The 22,879-nt window shown below is 36.0% G+C and overlaps 1 protein-coding gene across 3 annotated transcripts in view; it reads left to right on the top strand.

Moving 5' to 3' along the window:
• Nucleotides 1-22,879, top strand: part of clip1a (CAP-GLY domain containing linker protein 1a) — a 45,750-nt gene that overhangs the window by 14,923 nt on the left and 7,948 nt on the right. Inside the window, exons 8-25 of one of the 3 annotated variants that reach the window (XM_052109585.1) lie at nucleotides 518-622; nucleotides 2,313-3,215; nucleotides 6,043-6,138; nucleotides 6,329-6,386; nucleotides 6,701-6,784; nucleotides 6,881-7,037; nucleotides 7,277-7,442; nucleotides 9,774-9,989; nucleotides 10,703-10,843; nucleotides 11,128-11,213; nucleotides 13,488-13,608; nucleotides 14,105-14,157; nucleotides 15,682-15,799; nucleotides 17,338-17,390; nucleotides 18,649-18,766; nucleotides 19,696-19,781; nucleotides 22,008-22,128; nucleotides 22,398-22,450. In XM_052109585.1, the coding sequence (XP_051965545.1) occupies nucleotides 518-622; nucleotides 2,313-3,215; nucleotides 6,043-6,138; nucleotides 6,329-6,386; nucleotides 6,701-6,784; nucleotides 6,881-7,037; nucleotides 7,277-7,442; nucleotides 9,774-9,989; nucleotides 10,703-10,843; nucleotides 11,128-11,213; nucleotides 13,488-13,608; nucleotides 14,105-14,157; nucleotides 15,682-15,799; nucleotides 17,338-17,390; nucleotides 18,649-18,766; nucleotides 19,696-19,781; nucleotides 22,008-22,128; nucleotides 22,398-22,450 (2,735 nt within the window). The remainder of the gene's footprint in view (nucleotides 1-517; nucleotides 623-2,312; nucleotides 3,216-6,042; nucleotides 6,139-6,328; nucleotides 6,387-6,700; nucleotides 6,785-6,880; nucleotides 7,038-7,276; nucleotides 7,443-9,773; nucleotides 9,990-10,702; nucleotides 10,844-11,127; nucleotides 11,214-13,487; nucleotides 13,609-14,104; nucleotides 14,158-15,681; nucleotides 15,800-17,337; nucleotides 17,391-18,648; nucleotides 18,767-19,695; nucleotides 19,782-22,007; nucleotides 22,129-22,397; nucleotides 22,451-22,879) is intronic. The other 2 variants (XM_052109594.1, XM_052109595.1) reach the window with 2 other exon arrangements.

Genomic DNA, 22,879 nt, shown 5'->3' with positions numbered 1-22,879 from the left:
TAAAATCCCCTAATAACTTAATAATCTGTGCAGAGATCTCAGAATGAGAGCTTAGGTTTGGTGTGTTTTCTTTGGTTATTTTGTGGTCAGTACAAACATGTTACAAATTACTTGGTGCTATTTAAAGTAATTGAATGGAAGGTCTCATGGGAAATTCTGTTTTTCCTTTACTTTTATTTGTTAAAAGTTCCTTTTTTTTTTATTTTATTTTTTTATGTTATTCATGTATTATCCTCATCAGTTACTGTCATGCTGTATGGTTGTCAGTGTCTGGCACATGTTTGTGGTGTTATGGTCATTATCTGCATGTTCATAAGCTTTGCCCGATGCTCTACCCATGTCACTTTCCTCAGCAGTGGAATTGCATTCAACACAACTTACTCCCCTCTATCTTTTCCACACCTCCTCTTGTTTCTTTGCTTTCCGCTCAACGCACCCCTCACCCGTTCTGCATCAGGCTGGCATGTGATGGTGGCACTGGTTGTGTTCTCTTCCTCTCCCCCTTCTGTACTAACAGACGCAGACACGACTGGAGCATGCCATACTTAAGGAACTCGAACAGAGTCTGCTCTTTGAAAAGGCCAAAGCTGACAAACTTCAGAGGGAGTTAGAAGACTCTAGGGTAATGGATCTTCACCTGGGCCATGGGGCAAGGATCACTAAATATATCACAGGAACTGTGATCACAGTTCACAGTTTCACAGGAAATCCACTGGTTTATTGGTGATTGGCTATCCACTTTAGGGCATCAGTAAGGGATCTTCACTGCATGATGCTCAATAACCAATTAATTGGCACTAACACACACTAAATATCTCAAAGTGCTGTAATATGATTGGGTTTGTGTGTGTGTGTGTGTATACACTACATGGCCAAGAGTATGTGGACAATGGTCTTTTAATCAATTGTTTATTTCAGCTACACCTATTACTAACATATCCATAAAATAAGCCATGCCTTCTCCGTAAGGCGCAGTCACATTTACCTTCGCACAGAGAAATTCCACGGCAGATAAAGGTGTGGATGGACATGAAGCGAATGTAACCAGCAAAAAAAACAAATTGCCAAGCAGCCTCTTATGCTACACCGTGTACTGTGTGAGAGTGAAGTAGAAACTCATGACTAAAATAATTTCCTCATCCATTGTAAATATTTAATGCAGCCATGTACGAAGCAGTTCCCACACAGTAGTCACTACCAAACCAAGCAACTTCCTATTGGTCAATGCCATGAATTTGCGTTTCAAAGATTACCCCCTTGCAAAATTTGCATTGAGAAATTATATGCCAGCAGATGCTAATCAGGTGAAGTGCCTGACCATGTGGATTCCAGTTGAGATTACTGCATTTTATTAATAGAATTTCAATGTGCAAAATTAAATGTGACCAGATTTTTAGACAAACATTTTTTATAAAATTGGCCATATCTTTTCTGTCCAGCATGGTAAAGCAAAAAGTGAAGTCCTTTTTAAAAAATAATTTGTTGAGTCCGCTTTGAAATAATTTGACTGGCTTGCCCAGACCTTAACTCTGGTAAACACCTTTGGAATTAATTGGAAGGGTGACCACAAGCCAGGCCCCATTGCAAAACATCAGAGTCTGACCTTATTGATTCTCTTGAGTCTAAATGGGAGCATATCCCCACTGCCATGTTCCAACATCTAGTGGAAAGCCTTCCTAGAAGAGTGTGGAATCTCTTCTGGCAGCAATGGAAGTACCAGGGCCTGGTTGCAAGAATCCCCTTAAGTTAAGACAATCCTCGGGGATAATTGTAAGGGTATTGTTACTAAAGGTTTTCTTAACATCTTGCAACTGGGCACAACTCCCTACTATATCAATGCCAATGGTTATGAAATTAAATGCTTGACAATCACACATGAATGTGCCGTTTAGGTTTCCACATACTTTGGCCATGTGGTCATACAGTACACTTAAGTATAGAACAATAATTTGTTTGACATTTAGTTGATCACGTTTTACTTTAAGTTGGAGGTTGCTTCCATTATAAAAACCTTAAGGTAGTCTTCATAATCACCAAACAATTTTAAATGGTTTTCCTTAAGTGCTGCAAGTTTTGATGGCATTACTACATCTCCAAAAATGGGGAACAAAGGCAAACCGATTAGTCGGCATTTGGATCACTTAAATTGAAGCTTTTTATGGAGTCCTGTCTTTCCCAGCTATACTATTTTAATTGTCCCAACTTTTTTCCAAGTTAAAAAATGCTCATTCATACACTCCGATATGTCCTTTCTGATCATTACTGTATAAGAAAATATAGTTTGGTAGAAAAATGTTATCCAATCCTTTTAGGTGGCTACGGTCTCTGAGAAGTCCCGTATCTTGGAGTTGGAGAGAGATCTTGCATTAAGGGACAAGGAGGTAGCTGCCTTCCGCAAGCCACTGGAAGTTGTACCTGGGCAAGATGGGGAAACTGATGAGCCCGCCGTGGCAACACTCCAGGAGGAACTCTGCTCCCTCCGTACACAGCTGGCTGCTCAGAGTGCCAGTCACCAAGCAGAGTTGTCTGCCTTGCGTGAGACGCTTGAGTGTAGAGAAAAAGCACACGGTGATGCCCTGGCACAGCTCCAGGCGTCTTCAGGTCATTTGTCGAAGGATAATGAACAGCTTTGTCTTCGCCTGGCAAAAACAGAGGAAGAGAACTCAAATGTAGTTGAGCACTGGCGTGTAAAACTAGCATCAGTCGAGGCCTCACACCAGCAAGTCTTGGAGGAACTCAAAGATGTTTCTGGGGCTGGTCAAACGGAGTCGGTGGAACTGCGTATGGCTCTAGAACGGTTAAAGGTGACACACAAACTGGAACTAGAGGAGATCGGCAACAAGTATGCTGCTGAAGTCACCGGGTGGATGCATAAAACCAAAGAGCTTCAGACGCAGCTTCTGCGAGTCACTGAAGAGAAGGAGCAGCTGGTGGAGTCACTACGCACCAACCTGGAAAACGTAGAGGAGCAGCACCTGGTGGAGATGGAGGAGGCCTTGGGCAAACTCCACACTGCTGAGCTCAGGGTAAAAGAGCTAGAGGAAGAGGGGGTTAAGTTGGGACAGCAGTTACAGGACAAGTCTTTGGAAGCTCAGAAGCAAAATGCAGCCTTGGAAACACTACAGTCACAGCAGAGTCAAGGTAACCAGGAGATGCAGAGGCTATTAGCCCAACTAGAGGAGGCAAAGGGCAAAGCCAGATCTCAGGAAGAGAAGGTAGGACTTCATGTCCATTTATGACATTTTTCAACTGTAGGACCATATTATAGATTTTATACATGTAGTAAAAAGAATTGCCAATGGAAGAATATACATTTAATGGAAGGAAAGATCTTAAAATAGTTCAAAGAAGTGTTAGCATCTACAAAAATGAAAATTCTGTCATTATTCACTTACCCAACTGATGTCATTGACATCAAAAATGTAATTTCAATTTGTAAAAAACACAATTACTGATATCTGTAACTAGGGCTGCCCAATTTATTTTAGTTTTAATTCTGATCACAATTTCTGCATCCTAATGGTTAATAAGCATAACCATGTGCAATATTAGTGAGTATGCGAGCAAGCAGAAGCCAGGTAAAGTTGCCAATTATTGTTTATTTATCCTTATAGGGCTTGGTCTACAGCTGATAGACCAAATCACAAGTTCTTTTGAAGTCTATTTTCAGCTCAACTGACCCTTTACACTTTCAGAAGTTTGCCATTGACCAATCACTTTTACTATTGAGCACGCTCTGATATACGTAGCTGCAGAACTTACAAGTATGTGTCCTATGTGCACCAAATGCATGTGTAGTGTGTTACTTGAAACATGTATGAGGCTAATGATACGGTGTTTCAGCGGCCTCAGAGTGGTTCTGTGCTCGATACATTGCATCTCATGCTCTGATTATGTGGTTTATACAGAACAGACGTGCTCTGACTTCGGTATGGTCCATGCGCATTGCTAACTTGTGCTGACTCTGTTATATTTAAAGCGCTAGAGATTTACTGTACTTCAGTTGCACATATGCTTGGCCATTGCAAAGTTCTAAAGTAAACCCATGGTACCTAAGTTTTGTGGATCAAGGAGGAGATGAGAGCGTTTCACCATGTTTGGAAGGAGGAGCACAAAGCTTTTGTCAACTCTGATCAAAGCTGTTATTAATTTTTACAGAAATATATTACTGTTGTATATTTCATCGTAATAGTAATAATATAATAAAAAAAATTATAATTATTTTAAAGAGGACTCAAATTTTAACACCCTGCAGATCAACTATGCAGTTTCTATTGGCAGTAAAGCTTGAGCAAATGTAAACGTATGTTTGTTCGTTTTTTTCCCAGTGATTTTTGTCCAAATTGTGCAGCCCTGCAATAAAAAAAAAAAAAAAAAAGTTCTCAAATCACAGAATAATTGTGAATAATCTTCATGATCATAATTTTGAACAAAATGATCACGATTATCATTCTCACCACTATCGTGCAGCCCTATCGGTTACTGCAATTTAATTAGTAGAATTTCCAAATATTCTGTCATTCACTCCTGTTCAAAAACTCAATTAAAGATATCTGTATTAAAGGTGTACTCGGTAACCTTTGTCTTTGTCATCTTGGACTTACACTGACACCTAGTGGCTTGGATGCAGAATCATTTAAAATCAATAGTTTTCCTTTTCAGATTCCATTATAGAAATGTAATATTCACAGCCATTATTACTTTAATCAATGTGTGAATGTGTCCAATAACAGGACGGTTACTGAGATTTAAGCGGGTAGTATTTTGGTGGTCAAGTGATTTTAAAATTGTAGCCCCCATGTGTGGACCCTCTCCATGTAGCTTTTATAAGGTTACTGAATATGGCTGGAGTCTTCATTTTAATGTGAGTGGTCATGATTTCCTACATATATTGTAAAATTACAATTACTGTTGTTTGTTTTTTTTACTTTTTTTAATGAGGAAATAATTACTGAAGGCACCTTTAATTTCTTACTAGTTGATGTTCCAAATACACATTAGCTATGTACTACTTACTAGAAAACATAATACATTTTGTAAAACAATAATAACAGTGTTACTAGTGTAAATGCATATTCTGATACGAACAAAGAATTTACAAGCAGCAAAAATGCTAATATTTTAATATCTGTAACATTTTTTCACTAGTGGCAATGTTAATTTCAGAAGTCTTAATGTTATCATAACTTGTAAAAAATCTTTTATTAATGTAATTAAGTGTTCTTCACTTTATTTATCTAAAATCTATTTCCAGATATCTAAAACACCAAATCGAATATGTTTGTAGAATACATTTACAGTTAATTAAAATTAAAAATGTTTATAGTTTGTTGAATTTTTATCATGAATGGATATTTATACTTGTATCAACGCAATTTATTAATATGTAAAAAAAGTACTGATAAGAATATAGTAATGCATATAGTAGCTGATATGAGTATATTTAATTTCAACTATTAAGAAATTAAAGAGATCTGTAATTTTGTTTTGAATAGGAGTGACAGATCATTGTAATATTCTACTAGTGAAAAATGCAGTTATAGATATAAAAAATGACAGCTTTTTACTAGATTTATATCAAGAGTTTGAATTACTTATGTCAAAAATACCATTTAAACTAGTTTTATACTAGAAATTGAATTGTAGATATAATGTTCTCATCCAGCACATAATTAAAGGTCATAAGGGCTTGCAAAACCATACTGATGGCTTTGTATATGTGCTTTTGCCCATATTCGAACATTCCCTTAAGACACTTAGGTTTGATGTCAGTGGTCCTGCAGTGAAAAATGTAATACTATACATGATTTCTTCATTCATAGTGTTTGATCATTTGATGTGTGCATTCCATAATACATCCACCATGTAAACCTTCCCAGTGTTCTCTGATTTTATTTTCCATAATATTTCAGTCCTCCACTTTTTGTTAAGAGCTCCTTTTGTATGACTGTTGAGTTTTTGTGCATGACATTAGATTATGACTTGTCCCTTTTTTTTCACCCTCATCCCTTCATTGTGGTGGTACATTTCACTGTACTGTAGGTTGCTGGGTTGAACTCAGTAATAGAGGTCAAACAGCAAGAGTTGAATGGGCTGTTGCTGGACAAGAGCTCTTTGGAGCAAGAAGTTAGTGTATTGGTAAGTAACCCTATGTTGGGTTTATGCAGGCAAGTACAAACCTTACAGTTTTGTTTCATTTGTTTGTAACTGCTCACCAAGGAACTTCTGATTTTATATATATATATATATATTTTATTTTTTTACTAATTGGTTTCTTGGTAGGCATTTGCCATATTCCTCATACTAATTCAGATTTTAAATGTTCTAGAAACAAAATCTCGAAACAACATCTAATGACCAAGCCAAATCTGCTCAGACTAATCAAGGTATGTGTATGCCCAGATTGCTCTCTTATTCCCTAAATTAAAGGGTTAGTTCATCCAAAAATGAAAATTCTGTCAATGTTCCAAACCTATGTCTTTCTTCCTTCCATGGAAGACAAAAGAAGAGGTTTTAAAGAATGTTCATGCTGCTCTCTTTCTAAATTCCCCCTTTTGTTTTCAGAATGAGTAAAGTCAGGATTTTGGAATGGCATGAGTGATGAATTGTCATTTTTGTGTTAACTATTGCTGTGAGCCTTGAAAAATCCTTTATTTTTTAGCACTTTACATTTAATATGATTATTGTATCTATACCTCAGAGTTATGCGAGGAGCTCAGGAAGAAAGAGGAACATTGTACATCACTGTCTGCTGAATTGCAAGATATCAAGAGCAAACTAGCTGGTCAGCGATGAGTTCATCTAAATATAAACGTTTTTTATTTTTTTGGGTATGAACGATTGATGGTTTTCCTTCCTCTTTGGTGGTTTTGACCCTCAGGATTGCAGAGAAATTTTAAAGCAATTGAAGAAAAATGTGACCTGCTGACCAAAGACAAGGCTAATCTTGAGAATGACATCATGGACATGATGAAGTCATCCGGAGACAGTTCTTCTCAGCTTGCAAAGATGAAGGAAGTAATAAACCAGAAAGACAGGTTTGTCTTTCAAATATTTAATACACATGATCAGTTAAACTGGTTAAAAAAACCATACTGCATATAAAGCAAGCATTTTCTAAAAGCTGATTTTACATGAAAAGTACACTTACATGATAAGCTTGAGATTTGGTTTGTAGCTCCTAAAGACAACACTTTATTTTTTTAGTCTCTGTCTATTCTATCAGGTAGTGCAATATTGTGGCAAAATTCTTAACTGACAAAACCATCTAATGCAGGAGATTAGAGGAGCTTGAGAACCAACTTGCCGAGCAGAGTGAGAGGAAAGCTCAAGCAGAGGAGAGACACTCTCAAGAACAAGTCCAGGCAGAGAAGGAAGCAAAAGACATTTCTGAGAGACACAAAGCAGAGCTTGCCAACCTACAGGAAAAGATCAAACTCCTGGTAAGAGTTCTTGCACAATGCGCAAACATCTGAATCCATAACAAACTTAGACAACTTTGTTATGTCCAGAGGTTCTTTGGTTCATAGAGTAGAGCAAGTAATTATTTATTTATTTGAATTCTGTATGAAAATTACATTTGATGATAATGAATGAGGGTATGGGTCTTATCTAATGCAGTGGGTTTTAATTCTGGTTCTGGAGAAACTCTGTGTTCCACATTTGACACAGGTCCCGGCGTCTCTACTAATGAGCTGATAAGTTCAATCAGGTGTGTTAAATAAGGGAGCCATCCAAAATGTGCAGTGCTGGGGCTCTCTAGGGCCAGGATTGAGAACCACTGCAGTAGAGATGCTTCATACCCCCATTCATTGCCATCGTATTAGATTTACTAGCTTAATAATTACAGTTACTGTATTTTGAGTCCTCCAGTCAAATATGTTGAATTGTGGAATTTGTCTCACGTGGCCTTTTTTTACTTATTTGTTTTGCCAAAAATCCACTTTTAATGGTTGGCATGGTTTCTTGCACCAACAAAAATTTTTCACCCTTTCTCTTACCCTTCAATGCAAAACATTTTTAAAATACTAGTCAAGTCATTTTATATTTATAGCGCTCTTTCAAACGCATCATTTCAAAGCAGCTTTACAGAAAATGTATCTGTAATGTCTGTAATATCTTAAAGTCCTCATTGTGTGGTTTAATTGAATAATTTGATAGTAGATAATGCCTTTATAAATGATTTGTCTTTAGACCCAAAGGTGACTGTTCTTCACTGCAAGGATCACAAATATCCACAAGATGTTAATTAATGGAGAAAAATAACCTTGGGAGAAAACGGGCTCTTCGGGAGAGCCAGTTCCCCTCTAGCTTAACAGTATGAAAATAATGGCAGTATTAGTTATCTATTTGTAAAGTCTTAGTTTTTATTGGTAAACTGAGTAGATGTTGGTGGCCATTGTTTAAACTAAAGGATTTTGTATAACCTGTATGATTAAGAGTCTTTGAAGTCCATCCTGAGTTAACTTTGGAAGTGCACCTATATGCATTGTCCTTTGTTATTTGGCTGATAAAGGCTTTAGTTGACTTATTTTATTTTCTATGTATTCCATTTTAAAGAGAGTGTGGTCCATCCATTGACCAAGATGATACTGGCGGAGGTCATTGAGGTCCATACTAGGTTTGTGGTTCAGGCAGTGGCTAGTGAAGTAGCCCATGTCATACGGTTGGGCTTTGCAGTAATTCATCCTCTGTAATGTCTGTCCTGGAAGTCTGAAGTGATGCAGGCAGTGATCATCGAAGCGCCCCTCGCTGTCTGGCTGGCACAGTCTGCAGTTAGTAGTCATCACTCAACGTGACATAGTGGCGGGAGTGGTGTATCGTGCAGAACCGGAGCTGGATCTGGCAGACTCTGGTAACCTAGCTAGGAGTTTAGAAGCCAAATAGGAAAAGGATCTACCTCCTTTTGTAGATTTTGATATTTCATATTCAAGGTTTTATGAACAGGCCTTAGTTTTGCGATCATAGTAAACGTGATTGATTATAGCTGAATCAAATTTTGCTTAAGTACTGTGGAGCTAGGCCATTTCAAACTTTAAGTAAATAACAGAATTTTTAAGTTAATATGAAACTTAACTGGCAGCCAATGTAGCAACGATAAAATGGGGCTGATATGATGATTATATTTTTGGGATCTAGAATGTACTCTAACTGCTTTTTTTAACCAACTGAAGCTTATTTACTGATCCTGCGGGACATCCTCCTAGTAATGCATTACAATAAACTAGTCATGAGGCCATGAATGCATAAATATAACTTTTTTTACTTGATATGCAGAGTGCAGGTGCTACACCATGAACAGCACAAGTTTTAGTCATCTTTCCCACATTTTATTCTTATCCTTAGCAGCTGGAATACAATACTAGTTTACATTTTATTTATTTAGCAGACGTTTTTTTTCCAAGCGACTTGCAAATAAGGAATTCACCCTGTGGAGCTAATACAAAGTTGCAAATTGTTTAGAGAGGCATAAGTAGAGATGGTGAGAGATGGTGGTTAAAGTATGGATTGAGAATATATATTCGTGTTTTTTTTTTTCTTTGTTTTTTTTTTTTTAAGAATAAAGGCCATTATTGCATTAGTAGGATTACAATAATACTCTAATAATCTTTCCTAATTCTCCTTTTTACTTCACTGTGAATTGGCAGGCCAAGCTGCTGAGAAATGAATAGGTGTTGTAAATGTCCATTTTAACATCTGTAAGGTAATATTTTACCATTGGACAACAACTTGGAGACAATGACTTGTTAATGTATCTGCCTTTCTCATGACAGGAGAAGAGCATTGAGGAGAATGAAGCTAAAACCAAAGACATGCATGTTCTGGGAGAGAACGCTCTTGCAGATGCTGTAGAACATCATTCAAAAGAACTGCAGGGATTGCACACTCGGTTTGAAAAAGCGCAACAAGAACTGAGTGCGTCTCGGGAAGAAAGCCTGGAGCTGAAGAAACGGATTGAGGAGTTGATACTTTTCCAAGAAAAGGCAAAGGTAATACCAGAACCACTGCATTTATGAAAGAGCACTAGGGATATTTTAATTATTTATTCATGATGCTGTAAATTTGCATGTTATTTTAGTGCAATTAATTTAATAAAAAAAAATAAAAAAAAGCGTTTCACACAAGATGCATTGTTGGATTCAAAACAGCTAGATAGAGTGCAACATAATGGAACAAAACACAGGGATCTTGATACAACTTTGTAAAAATGCACCATTCATGGTGCCATGACACCAATAGCAGAACTGTTCCATTGGCAGAACTGAGGCAAGTGAAAATAAAATGAAAATGTCTAGATTGCTATAGATTGCTGTGGACTCTAGGCCAGTGATGGGTTTATGTTAAATTATGTTGAAATAAAAATAATGGGCCTTTTGTCTTCTTAAGCTTATATATACAGTTATATATATATATATATATAACTGTAAAAGTAGAGTAGTGTGAAAAGTTAAACATTTTAAAAACTGTATTCAAACCTCTCCCAAATGCACATAATTAACATTAAAACGCACACATATACGTGTACTGTTTTGTAATCTCGCAACACAATCCATACACAGGTACATTTAATTAACATTCCTAAGCCGGTTGCATTTGTAATATTCATATTTTATAGTTTTGAATGTTGCTGATCTCCATTATCATATTTCTTAAAAAAACGAATTATACAAATTACAATGTCTATTGTATTAATTTGCTCCAGGGCTCAGAAAGTGTGCTACAGACTACGCAGGCCTCACTGGAGCGGTTAAGCCAGGACAACAGTCAACTAGAGAAAGACAAATCTGAGGCTCAGGCTCTGGTGATGCAGCTCAAGAACACCATGCAAGAAGTACAGAGCAAGGTGAGTGCACTGATGAAATCATAGCCATTTTAACAGAATGTGGGGAAATTCAAGGACAGGGCAGGTATACTGTTGTAGTACCATAGGGGTATTCATTATAAGTTCAACTTTATGTAAAGGAGTAAATTTACACATTATAAAATACTTCACCGATATTACTGAGATTTCATAAATGGGACCCTAAAGTGTAGTGGGATTAAAAATGGGTGCTTTATTTTATCTTGTGTGACATTTATTGGTGCCTGCCACAGGTTGCTGAGTAGTTTTGTCTGGATGTTTTATAGCTGGATGTTGTCATGCAGCAGAACTTGCAGTATGAAGATAATATGGGTTCTGACAGTCAGAAGATCAGCAGTCTCTCTAAAGAGATGTGAGTGTCTACAACCCACAACTGCACACATTGCAATCCCTTATGTTGTGTTCTGGTCATTTTGACCCGGACAAGATTTTTTATTTATTTATTTTACTTCAATTGGAATAAAATTCCTTGACTTTGTTCACGTATATCTGAAAACACAACAAAATATTTGACCATTTTCTTCAAAAAAATTTTGATTTTATTTCTTGTTGTGTTCCCTGTCAAAAATGACTGGCCATAGGAAATGAATGGATTAGACCACAAAATACAAAAATATCAAGTGTTCAGGAGTATCCCATTCCTTTAGATGAGCACATAAGTGGATGTGTGTTTGCACACACAAAGTCCTCGGACATGTGCACATCACACAAACACACTCCTCATTATGTTGTGTTTGGGCTTGTTTGAATCGGGATAGTCTGCTGTAAGTTACAATGTGTCATGTTATGAGAGGTTCAAAAGACACTCCTGTTTATTATATTTCTGTGTGTCTGTGGCAATTTCATTCACTAAAACGCACTGCAGTTTGGCCTCTGAGTAAAGCAAATCTGCGCATTGCATTTTGCATATTGAGACCTTTCCAACAATATATAACACATGGCTATCATCTTTTTCTATGGTTTTCCCAACTCTGAATATAATTGTTGTGATAATAAATTTGCAGTTAAGATTATTTGTCAGCAAAATAAAAAAAAACATTATTTAAGAATTGGTAGGATCAGCTATGTGCATTGTAAAGTCCAGATTCTAAGCTTTAAAATGACACCTGTTCGGTTCAAGCAAGTGGTTAATCATTTATTATGTAATTTATTATATATTTATTCTGTTTTCTGCTGGGAGTGCCCCCACTAGCCCAGTATGAGCTCAGATGAATGCATCAATAAAAATATATATATTTTAAAATACTTAATTACTAGCTAAGGTCATAATTACTAAAAAGATAAGTTGATAAAAAGATCTAATGCAATATCTTGTGATAATATCTGAGAGATTTATAAACAATGTTAGTGGGCTGGACATTCTTAACTGGGAAGACAAAACGTGTTCACAACAAAACAAATACCGCACAAGGTTTATTGTGTTTTAATTGCAAATATATACTTTTTATCCAAAATGTAATTATGGACCTATTTTCAGCTGAAGTCTACTTCCAGCACAGATGCATCTAATTGTCCCTCCTGTTTCGTGTGTCTTTCTAGTATGTTTTTGAAAATAGTTGAAATTATGACCAACGTTCAGATTTCAACGTTCAGATGCATCTTTGCATCTGTTAATAAAGGGAAATCTAATCATTGTCAGAGCATAGATTTACACCTATATAATTATATTAACAATTAATTTCAACTAAACCGTTTACATTAGGTACTAAATAATGTCCACTGTGTTTACCACAGTCATGGAAAACCTTAAAATATTTTACTTTTCAATTTTTAAATTGTAATTTCCAACCCTGGAAATGTCATCGAAATTTCTGTTGTAAATTATATATTTTTTGCAGTTATGCTCAGCTCTAAAATAATTTGGTTAGAAATGTATTTAAGTGTAATCTCAATGATTATGATTTTTTTTTCGTATGATTTAAATATTTCCTGTAATAACAAACAACCGGAAGAGTCACAAATACATTTTTGTTTGAATCTGGAACTATATTGGTGTGTCACTATTTGGAACAGAGAACCAGTTAATAATAATAAAAAAAAAAACAATGAATTGTCTTGACAGTGTTTTCTGCTGCACTATTCAGTGGCAGTGCTGCCCCACTTCTGAATCTATAGCTATATCCGTGTTATCAGAGTGCTGTCAGCTCTGTTGAAATCATTTTGCAACAGAATGCCGAGGGCAGTCGATTTGTTTCAAATTTAGTGAATAGGGATTAAATGCAATAAATTAGCATTTATTTCCAAATATTTCTTTCTCAAAAATAAGAATCATTAATGGAACCATTGAGGAATCGGAATCGTTAAGAGGAATCAGAGTGTTAAATCCATACGTTTCATATCCCTAGTTACTATAGCATACTTTTCTATATAGCAAACTTCATTATGTAAATTATCTTCTAAGATTATAACTAGAAAAGTAAAATGTCTATTGGATGTGTTTGACACATTCGCATTACAACTGCTTTGCAGTGCTCTTTAGTACAGTCGAACCTCTTTATGTGAATGGTTTTCTAGAGGAATAATTATTTTTTATTCATAAAGGTTTTTAGGGTGATGTAGAATCCTTTGCATATTTGTACATCTTTGTACTTGTATTGTGTAGATAAACGCTGTTTGTGTGTTTCAGTGAGGAGTTGAAACTAGCAGTGACTGATACAACTCAGGCAATGGACTCACTGAAACAACAGAATGAAAAGCTAACCATAGAACTCGCCAGCAGCCATGAAGACAGTGACATTCTGCTAAATGTATGTTAAACATTAGATGTGTAATATTTTATTGATTTATTTAGTTTGCTTCTGGAAGCCTGGAAGAAAAAAAACACTCAACACTTGTCAATTGAATGAAATTGATCAATGTTTTTTATAAAGTGCTGAATGCTCCACAGCTTGATTCTATGCAATTGACTACACCCATTATAATATGAAAGTGTTATTAATGTTTAAACAGGATGTGAATGTGAGAATGAAAACTTTTATGACCAATAATGGCACTAATGTTACTAAAACTCATAAAGAGAAAACAATACTTAATGTTTTTGTAAATTCTATAGTTTGTTGTATGTGTGTATATATATATATATATATATATATATATATATATATATATATATATATATATATATATATATATATATATATATATATATATATATATATATATATATACACATACATATACACATAACACTTTTTTTGCCTTAAATTATTTGAATACTATGTTGTGTGTTCACTCTTAATGCAGCTCAAAAAGGAGTGTGACAACCTTCATGATCAATTGAAGGAGATGAAAAAGAGGTAAGAATTGACAGAGAATTGAATTATTTGTGGTTGATTTAAAGATGAGCAAAAACATTATGACCACTCACAGGTGAAGCGAATAACGTTGATCATCATCTAACAAGGCCACATGTCAAGGTCAGGGTAGATTAGATGGTAAGTGAACAATCAGTTCTCGTAGTCAATGTGTTGAATGCAGGAAAAATGAGCAGGAGTGAATGCTTGAGCGATTTTGACAAGGGTCAAATTGTTATGGCCAGATGACTGGGTCAGAGCATCTCTGAAATGACAAGGCTTGTGGGCTGCTCCCGGTCAGCCGTGGTTAGTACCTACCGTGAAGGAACAAACCACAATCTTAGCCTTGGGCGAGGGCAATGAAGGCTATCCCGTGTAGTCCGAATCGACAGAAGGTCTATGGTACAAGTCACAGACAATTTTAATGATGGTTACGGGAGGAATGTGTCACAACACACAGTGCATCGCAGTCAGCTGCATATGGGCCTGCATAGCCGAAGACCAGTCAGGGTGCTCATTATGAGACCTGTCCACCGTCGAAAGCGCCAACAATGGGCATGTGAGTGTCTGAACTGGACCTTGGAGCAGTGGAAGAAGGTCGCCTGGTATGATGCGTCCCGCTTTCACAAGGTTTCCATGTACATTTGTGTAATTTTCCAGGGGAAGTGATGGCACCAGGATGCACTGTGGGACGGTGACAAGTCACTGGAGGGAGAGTGATGCTCTTGGCAATGTTCTGCTTGGACACTCTGGGTACGGCCACTCATGTGCCACCTACCTAAACATCATTGCATTCCAGGTACACCCCTTCATATGGCTATGGTATTCCCTGATGGCAGTGGCCTCATTCAGCAGGATAATGTGCCCTTTCACACTGCACACATTGTTCGGGAATGGTTTGAGGAACATAATGAAGAGTTCAAGGTGTTGCCCTGGCCTCCAAACTTCCCAGATCTCAAGCCGATTGAGCATCTGTGGGATGTACTGGAACTGCAAGTCCGATCCACGGCGGCTCCACCTCGTAACTTCTGGATTTGAAGTATCTGCTGCTAATGTCTTGGTGCCAAATGCCACAGGACACCTTCAGGGGTCTTGTAGAGTCCATGCCTCTCCGGGTCTGCGAGCAAATTAGGCAGGTGGTCATAATATTTTCGTTCATCAGTGTATATATGGTTTTCTTTCCTCTTTGGACCTCAAAATACATTGAAAGCATATCATGACCAGGGTCTGTGGAGCTCCAAAAAGGACTAAAACCCCATTAAAGTACACCTTACGACTAATGTTCTACATTCAAAGTCTTCTGAAGCCTTACGAGCTTTGTATGAAAAATTTACTAAAATTTTGCCTTGCACTTGTTATTCACTCCATAAATCAAATCTCATTTGTGCAATATAGACATTCCGCTAAACTTAATTTGTGTCCCATGAAAGAAAGAATAAATCATATAGGTGTGGACATATGACATGAGGGTAAATTATAAGGATTCAATGCAGAATATCCACATCATACAATGTCTTTTGTGCACAGGGAGAGCACTTTAACAAGTGAATCAGAGAAGGAGAAAGCAGCACTTCAGCAATCTCTCCAAACACAGAGTGCCTTGATCTCAGGAAAGGACAAAGAATTAGACTCTCTGAGAAATGAGGTAAGATCCTGCATGACTCAAAAAATCCTGTTAGTCTTTTTTTAATTAAATGGACAGTGGAAGTTTTTCATAAATTGCAGTATATTCCTCCCCATTGTTTTGATTTACAAATCAAAAGTCACAGCCATTAAAATATGGAAGTTATGAGGGTTTAAATGAGTTCTGAAGGACAATCTCTTTGGAACAATCATTGCACCAGACTAGTGTAACAAAGTATCATAAGGTTAAAAGAAAAATGTCAACATGACATCAAAATTGACCCTATTTACTTAACTTATTTGCAAACACATCCCTGTTCTTTTTGCCTTTTGTAATTTTTGATTAAATGTTATTAACTTGCTCTGTCTCTGAAACGGTTTTCTTTTCAACTGATGTCACCTATGACGTACAGGCTATTGGTTAATGTTACCCTTTAGCCAAATAAATATGTAGGTATTGTTTAAGGCTATTGTAGTATTAATGCAGCCTTTTATCGTTGGAATTTAATGTTTGAAGTTAATGTATTAAATGATATGGCAAAAATTTGGTGTGGGCGATTAATCTGTTAAAAGTACATACCAGTAGAAATGTTCATGTGTCAGTGCTGTGCAAAATGGCATATATTATTATAGTATTATACAGTGTGTGTGTGAGAGAGCGAGAACTCAAAGATTATTCAAATGTATACTGATGCGCTAGTTCTATTTCATTCCTCTTAAATAGGATTTCTTGTACATTTTTAATCTGTCAGAGTGACGGGAGAGTATTGGGATTATCTGTCAATGTTTTAAAAATTCTGTCAATAACAGAAAATGTCCCTTTAATGCAACCTCTAGTTTCAGACACTTTATTTTTCCGAGGAGTTTAAAAAGCTGCACCCTCTTTGGTGTGGAACTGACTTTCCTGTAATCATCACTTCCCTTACTTACTGTTGCTGACGCCGCTAAGCTTTCCTACTGCGAACTGTTCTACCGAAAATATGGAGAGGAAAGTGATCACAGAGTAAATTTACCTTAGGAATTATTAAAAATAAATAAATGCCACAATGAATGTGCGACATAATCAAAGCTAAAGGTGGTCCAACTAAATATTTGAGTATGCAACTTTGTTTTGGCCAGGCAGTGTATATCGTTATTGGCCAAAAATTTAATTCATTTAATCAATAACAGTAGATTGGAATAAATGTTTTACCATTGGGTTAAGTGGAGTTGTACTTGAGGGAGCAAGAAGCCTAGAAGCCTTCTGAGTTTCAGGAGGGGAATAGCACTCAACAATCCACTACAAATGTGCATTCAGCTCTGGTGTCATTCAGGTATAGATAGAACTGCCACATCAATTCCCCATGGATAAAATTGTGTCCTACATTTTTTTTCCTCATTTAATATTTCTTTTCACTCTGAAATACATCATAGTACAGAATAAAATGGGTTGCAAATGCGTGTTTCTGTAGTTTGTTGCCTAAATATTTTTATGCCTTAAATAATTTGCATACAATGTTGTGCTCATATACATTCTTACTTCAAAGTAAATTTCCTAAATTCTCTTCACTCTGATTGCAGCTCGAAAAGGAGTGTGAAAAATTCAACGATCAATTGAAGGAGATGAAAATGAGGTATGAAACTACAGAGAGTGGTTATGTAATCATTATGGTATGTATGCTGACATTGCAACCATATGTCATACGGCATACTAAAAATACACCCAAAATTAAATTGTTCTTCCATGGAACACAACTAAACTTCTCTAAGCTACCCTTTTCCAGGCAACAAAAGTAGGTAGTGAACAGTGGCTTTCTAGCTCCAGAAACTAATCACATTTTTCATCAAATTGTTTGTTTCCAGGAGTGTTGATTATTCATGTTTTTGAAATGTAACAGACATTACATCAGAAATTTGCATAATTAATTCTGATTCAAAATAATGACCAGCATCATCGAGTCACTGACAACAATGTTAAAATTAATTTTTGCATGAAAATTATGTACTGAATCTATGTACTGATTACCATTGTCCATGTCTGCCAAACGTGTTGAGTGGTCCAAACATCATCTGCAGCCTGAAACGGAACCTTTGATCGGATTTTAGGAGTGAATGAACTTCGGTGCATTGAAAGCTATTGGATGCTCCCTATTTAGTGAATGACTTGTCTGTACTAGTCTCAAAACATTTCGAAATGCACCTTATTTTCTCTGTATGCAGCCTCTGAGAATCAATGGATGCATCCAAAAGTTGGAAAATGTTGCTTTCAATGTAAAAATGCACAGTAAATATAGGATATTTTAAAATTTGCTTATAGTCCACATACGTGCTTATTGGGTGCCGTTTCGCATTAAATCGATGACCTTTTTAAAATGACATATCGGATGAAACAGGAGACTAGTCTTTTGACTCAAATAGGTTTCGATGTAAACTTTATTAGGTTTCTTACCAGATGCAGTTTTGTTGCCATTTAATCCAAAAGACAAACTCCGCTGAGATCGGCACTATGTTGTTTTGTCACATGGCTTGTGCATTGAAAGTTTAACCCTTTAATGACAGAACAGAATCTTCTGAACTGAGGTCAGTCGGTTTAAATGAAATGAAATTATGCATAGCCTATAGCAAAGCCAAAATATAATGTCCACACATGTGTCATAAGCCATGTGCAAGTGTACTTTAATGGTGCATTTGTCTTTTCTGGTCACTGTATGCTTTTATTTTATGGAAAAGTGCAGTGTGCCCATTCTGCTTAACTTCTCCTTTTGTGTTCCACTGAGGAAAGGCACTCACATGGGTTTGAAACAAGATGAAAGTGACCGTAAAGAAAATTTTGGGTGAACAATTCCTTTTTAATGCATAATGTCTACATCATACAATTTATCTTGTGCACAGGGAGGGCACTTTAACAAGTGAATCGGAGAAGGAGAAAGCAGCACTTCAGCAATCGCTCCAAACACAGAGTGCCTTGATTTCAGGAAAGGACAAAGAATTAGACTCTCTGAGAAATGAGGTAACATTCTGAATGAGGCTGTTAAGTTATGAATGCTAAAGTTTAAAAAAGATAAAGAAGGAAAATCTATAAGGCAAGGCATTTTACCAGAATAAATGTATATACATCGTTTCCCATGTAAAGTTGATAAACCCTGTAACTTTCCCATGATATGTCAGGGGGAAAATCCACCCAGAGGAATAACATCAGCAATGTGTAACCAGAAATTCATCTGTAGTCCCACTGCTAGAATAATGGTTTCCAGATAGCACACGTACATCTCCGAGATGTTTCATCTGAAAAGGATAACATTCAAATTCACATTTGATAGACATCTAAAAAAAAAAAATCAGATTTACATTGTAAATCATAAATATCTCAAATACATTTGCGGAAATGTGTTTGACCAGGAAATGTTTTACAGACGTATTGTAGATGAGCTAACAACACTTCCAGATGAAAATGCTTACATCAAGACATCTAGGTGATGTGCGTGTGCTATCAGGGATTTGGACAACTTTACATGTCAAGATCAACACATTTTTGGAAGGAAGAATTAATGCATTTCAACAAATCCAAAACTGCACATTTTAGCTTTAAACCCCCTGGTACACATACCCCATAGACTTCCATTGTAAATGCATTACTGTAAACATGATTCTTGTTTTTGTTTTTTTTACAAACAAAATTTTATTAGTATTTCTCCACAGCTATGCATATAATTATTTTATAATATATAATGTAATTATGAATAATGTTTTTCACAATTCACAGAGTTTCAAAGCAGCTTTACATAAGGGCATGCCTTAATGTCTTAATGCCCCCAATGAACAGCTTTATACAAACCATTCCTTGCATTGCTGTCTGCTTTAGGTTGCTCATTTACTATGGTGCATATATTATTAGTTGGTCAGAGCATGAATCCGAATGGTTTTGTGTTTGTTTTGTAGCTGGATGCTGTAACGCAGCAGAAATCACGATATCAACAGGATCTGAGTTCTTACAGTCAGAAGATCAGCAGTTTCGCTAAAGAAATGTGAGTGTGTTCAACCCTCTGGACATATACTTCACTGCAATACTTTTTATAAATAAACTATAGTTTTATTTTTTTATCTCGTGTTGGCATGCTTATTATGACTGATATGCTGATGGTTTTAATTTGGTCAATAATTGGCCAATTAATAATCACATTATTTTCTATTTAGAGCTGCCGCTCTTACATAAAAATGCTGTGTACCTCCATTGACAGATCTATGTTACTTGCGTTGTCATAAATGGTGCAAAAACATAAGTTTCTCGATTGGTTTCAGGGTGACGCAAGAATTTTGGCTTGTATGTGAAAAAGAACACAAAGCAAAACGCTCTGTATTCAATTTAGTCACTCTTTTGCATCATTTAAAAAAATATTTGAATATATTTATATTTGGATGCTGTCGACTAGTCGTTGCAACCCATAGTTGCATATATTTAATAGAATTCGGGCTGCCCCCTAATAGACTACCAAACATTAGTCGATGAGAAGAGGCTTTGTGGACCAAGTTTTGATTGGTCAGTTGGTCGCAGAAAATAAATCCACTGGAACCCGATGAACACCGCGGTATTAGCGCTGGTTGGACGCTAAGTATTACTATGGGGTAATTTACGTTAAGCAGGGTTAGGGTTAAGCCTACACAATAAAGCAAGAAACCTTGATTTCAAACTTTGAACTTACATTTTTTATTTATTTGATCAAAAAATTCAAATAAAACTGGGGAAAAAATTAAGTGCAATTAAAATGTGTGTTCAACATTTTGAAAGACTGTTTTACAACAGTTGTGAAGGACAACATCTCTCTGGCAAAGAACCAACTTCATCTGTGCATTCTCTACCGGACGGGTATTTCGTTGTCTGGGAAAATACATCTTGTGTGTGAATAAATTAGTTTTGTTCCCTCCTTCACAATATATAAATATTGCAATATCCAATTACGTCAGCAACCCCTTGGCTGAGGGATCGGTGAATATTATTGCTTTAGAAATTTTGAATTGAAAACTAAATTTTATTTTTATTTTATTATTTTTATTTTAAATGAAAAACTTAAAACAAATACATTTCTACATTCAAATTGCACTCCAAACAAAATAAAGAAGCAATTAAAATAATGAAGTGATCAAAATATATATATATGTATCCTACAATTTACCATCAGGCATGTGTCCATCTAAACATAGATGCGGAAAATTACTTATATAAATGTAAAAATAATAATTATAATGATGATAATAATCACTGAAATATAAATCATGGTATGATATTAACATGTTTTTGTATTATTTCATGTTTTAATCACAGATGGTTTAGTCTGCAGATTTGTGGTCACAATGATCTGCTCTGTGGAAATAAAGAAAACTGAACTCAAAGCACCTCCTGAGCTGAGATGTCTGAGGTCATCTGCAGCACTTATAGATGATACTGTTGTTGCAACTACAACAAAAATAATCAGAAGACAGAAACAAAGAAAGAGTGTGAACCTTTTTAGATGCACGTGTTCCATGAGACTGCACGCCTCCGCATCAGCGTGTCATACATGCGCATAGACAGCTTTTCTGTCATCTGATCTTAATAATATAATAAAGTGTTCCTATTAGGCGTGTCTACGGGCAAATTATTGTAATATTAATTTAATTATAATAATAATTGAACGCATTAATGGGAAAACTAGCCAAATCAAAGCATCAGCTATACAACCTTAATGTGCATTTCTCTACATAAATTAACAAAATGTTCAGACGGTCTCCTTGCTGGTTTTTCGGACACATTCAGAATCATTACCGCTAATGTGCCGATGTTAAAGGCACATTATTACGGTTTAGTATTCTCTGTAATGTAGAACAGTGTTAGCAATGTTACTTATAACATTCTTTCTCAGACCTTGAACTCAAACCATTTTCTGATGCCCCCCAAAAAATATATTTAAGTAATTAAATTAATATCATAAAAGTGTGACTAGTCGACTAATGGCTAAAACTAACGCCTACTAGTCGACTAGGAAAATCGTTGGTTGGGGAGAAGCCCTACTAATTTAATACACTAAAATATATGTCACTGTGTACATACTCTGTCTGTGTGTGTATGTATACAGGATATACATATAAATATTCCATATATATTTGTTTGTTTTTTGTTGATGGTTTATTTATAGACATTTTCAGGGTGGTGTAAGAAGTCTTTAACCACCTTGAAAGGTCTGTGTTTGTGATGAACTGCTGTTTGTGTGTTTCAGTGAGGAGTTGAAACAAGCAGTCGCTGATAAAACTGAGGCAATGGACTCACTGAAACAACAGAATGAAAAGCTAACCATAGAACTCGCCAGCAGCCACGAAGACAGTGACGTTTTACTCAATGTATGTTAATGGCACAGTTAACCTGGTGTATATAAACTTCTGACTTCAAGTGTGTGTGTGTGTGTGTGTGTGTGTGTGTGTGTGTGTGTGTGTGTATATTTATTAATGAATTAACATAAGTTTTCCTTTTTTTTTTTTTTTTTTAAATTGTTGTTTGTTTGCTACATATTTTTACTCAAATCATTTGAACACAATATTGTGCTCATTAATGAGCTCAATTTGTAATAGGTAAATGTCCTAAATTATCTTCCATTTTTATCTAAATGCAGCTTAAACAGGAGTGTGACAAGCTCAACAGTCAGTTGAAGAAGATTAAAATGAGGTAAGAAACTACAGAAATTGGAAAGTATTTGTGATTGTGTATCCACCCTTTTCCTGAACACAGAAGTGTTACTATTCATAAGGAAAGCCTGTTTTCATTTCCGGTCTCCAGTGTTTTCACATGCATCGGTGTATGTTCTTGGTGGATGATGTGACTCTTACCATAATTAATTTATAAGCCAACAACTGCACAAGATTTTACTCCAACTAACACTTAAAATGGTTGTCATGGATGACAGTCTTGCTTTATTATTTAAACCGTAGATGTGCTGACCCTAAACCCTCAGATGAGTGAATGTAGAATATGTCTGTCAAATGTAAACAATGTATGTAAACAAACTTTTTTTCAAAAAATTGTGAAGACAGAAATTTCAGTCTTTGGAAAACCTGTAGTGATTGATTTAAATTACAGTATGAACAATGAGGAAAC

The sequence above is a fragment of the Xyrauchen texanus genome, chromosome 3 (genome assembly GCF_025860055.1).
Source record: "Xyrauchen texanus isolate HMW12.3.18 chromosome 3, RBS_HiC_50CHRs, whole genome shotgun sequence".
In the NCBI taxonomy this organism is placed as follows: Eukaryota; Metazoa; Chordata; class Actinopteri; order Cypriniformes; family Catostomidae; genus Xyrauchen; species Xyrauchen texanus.
This window is presented reverse-complemented; position numbering and strand designations above follow the sequence as displayed.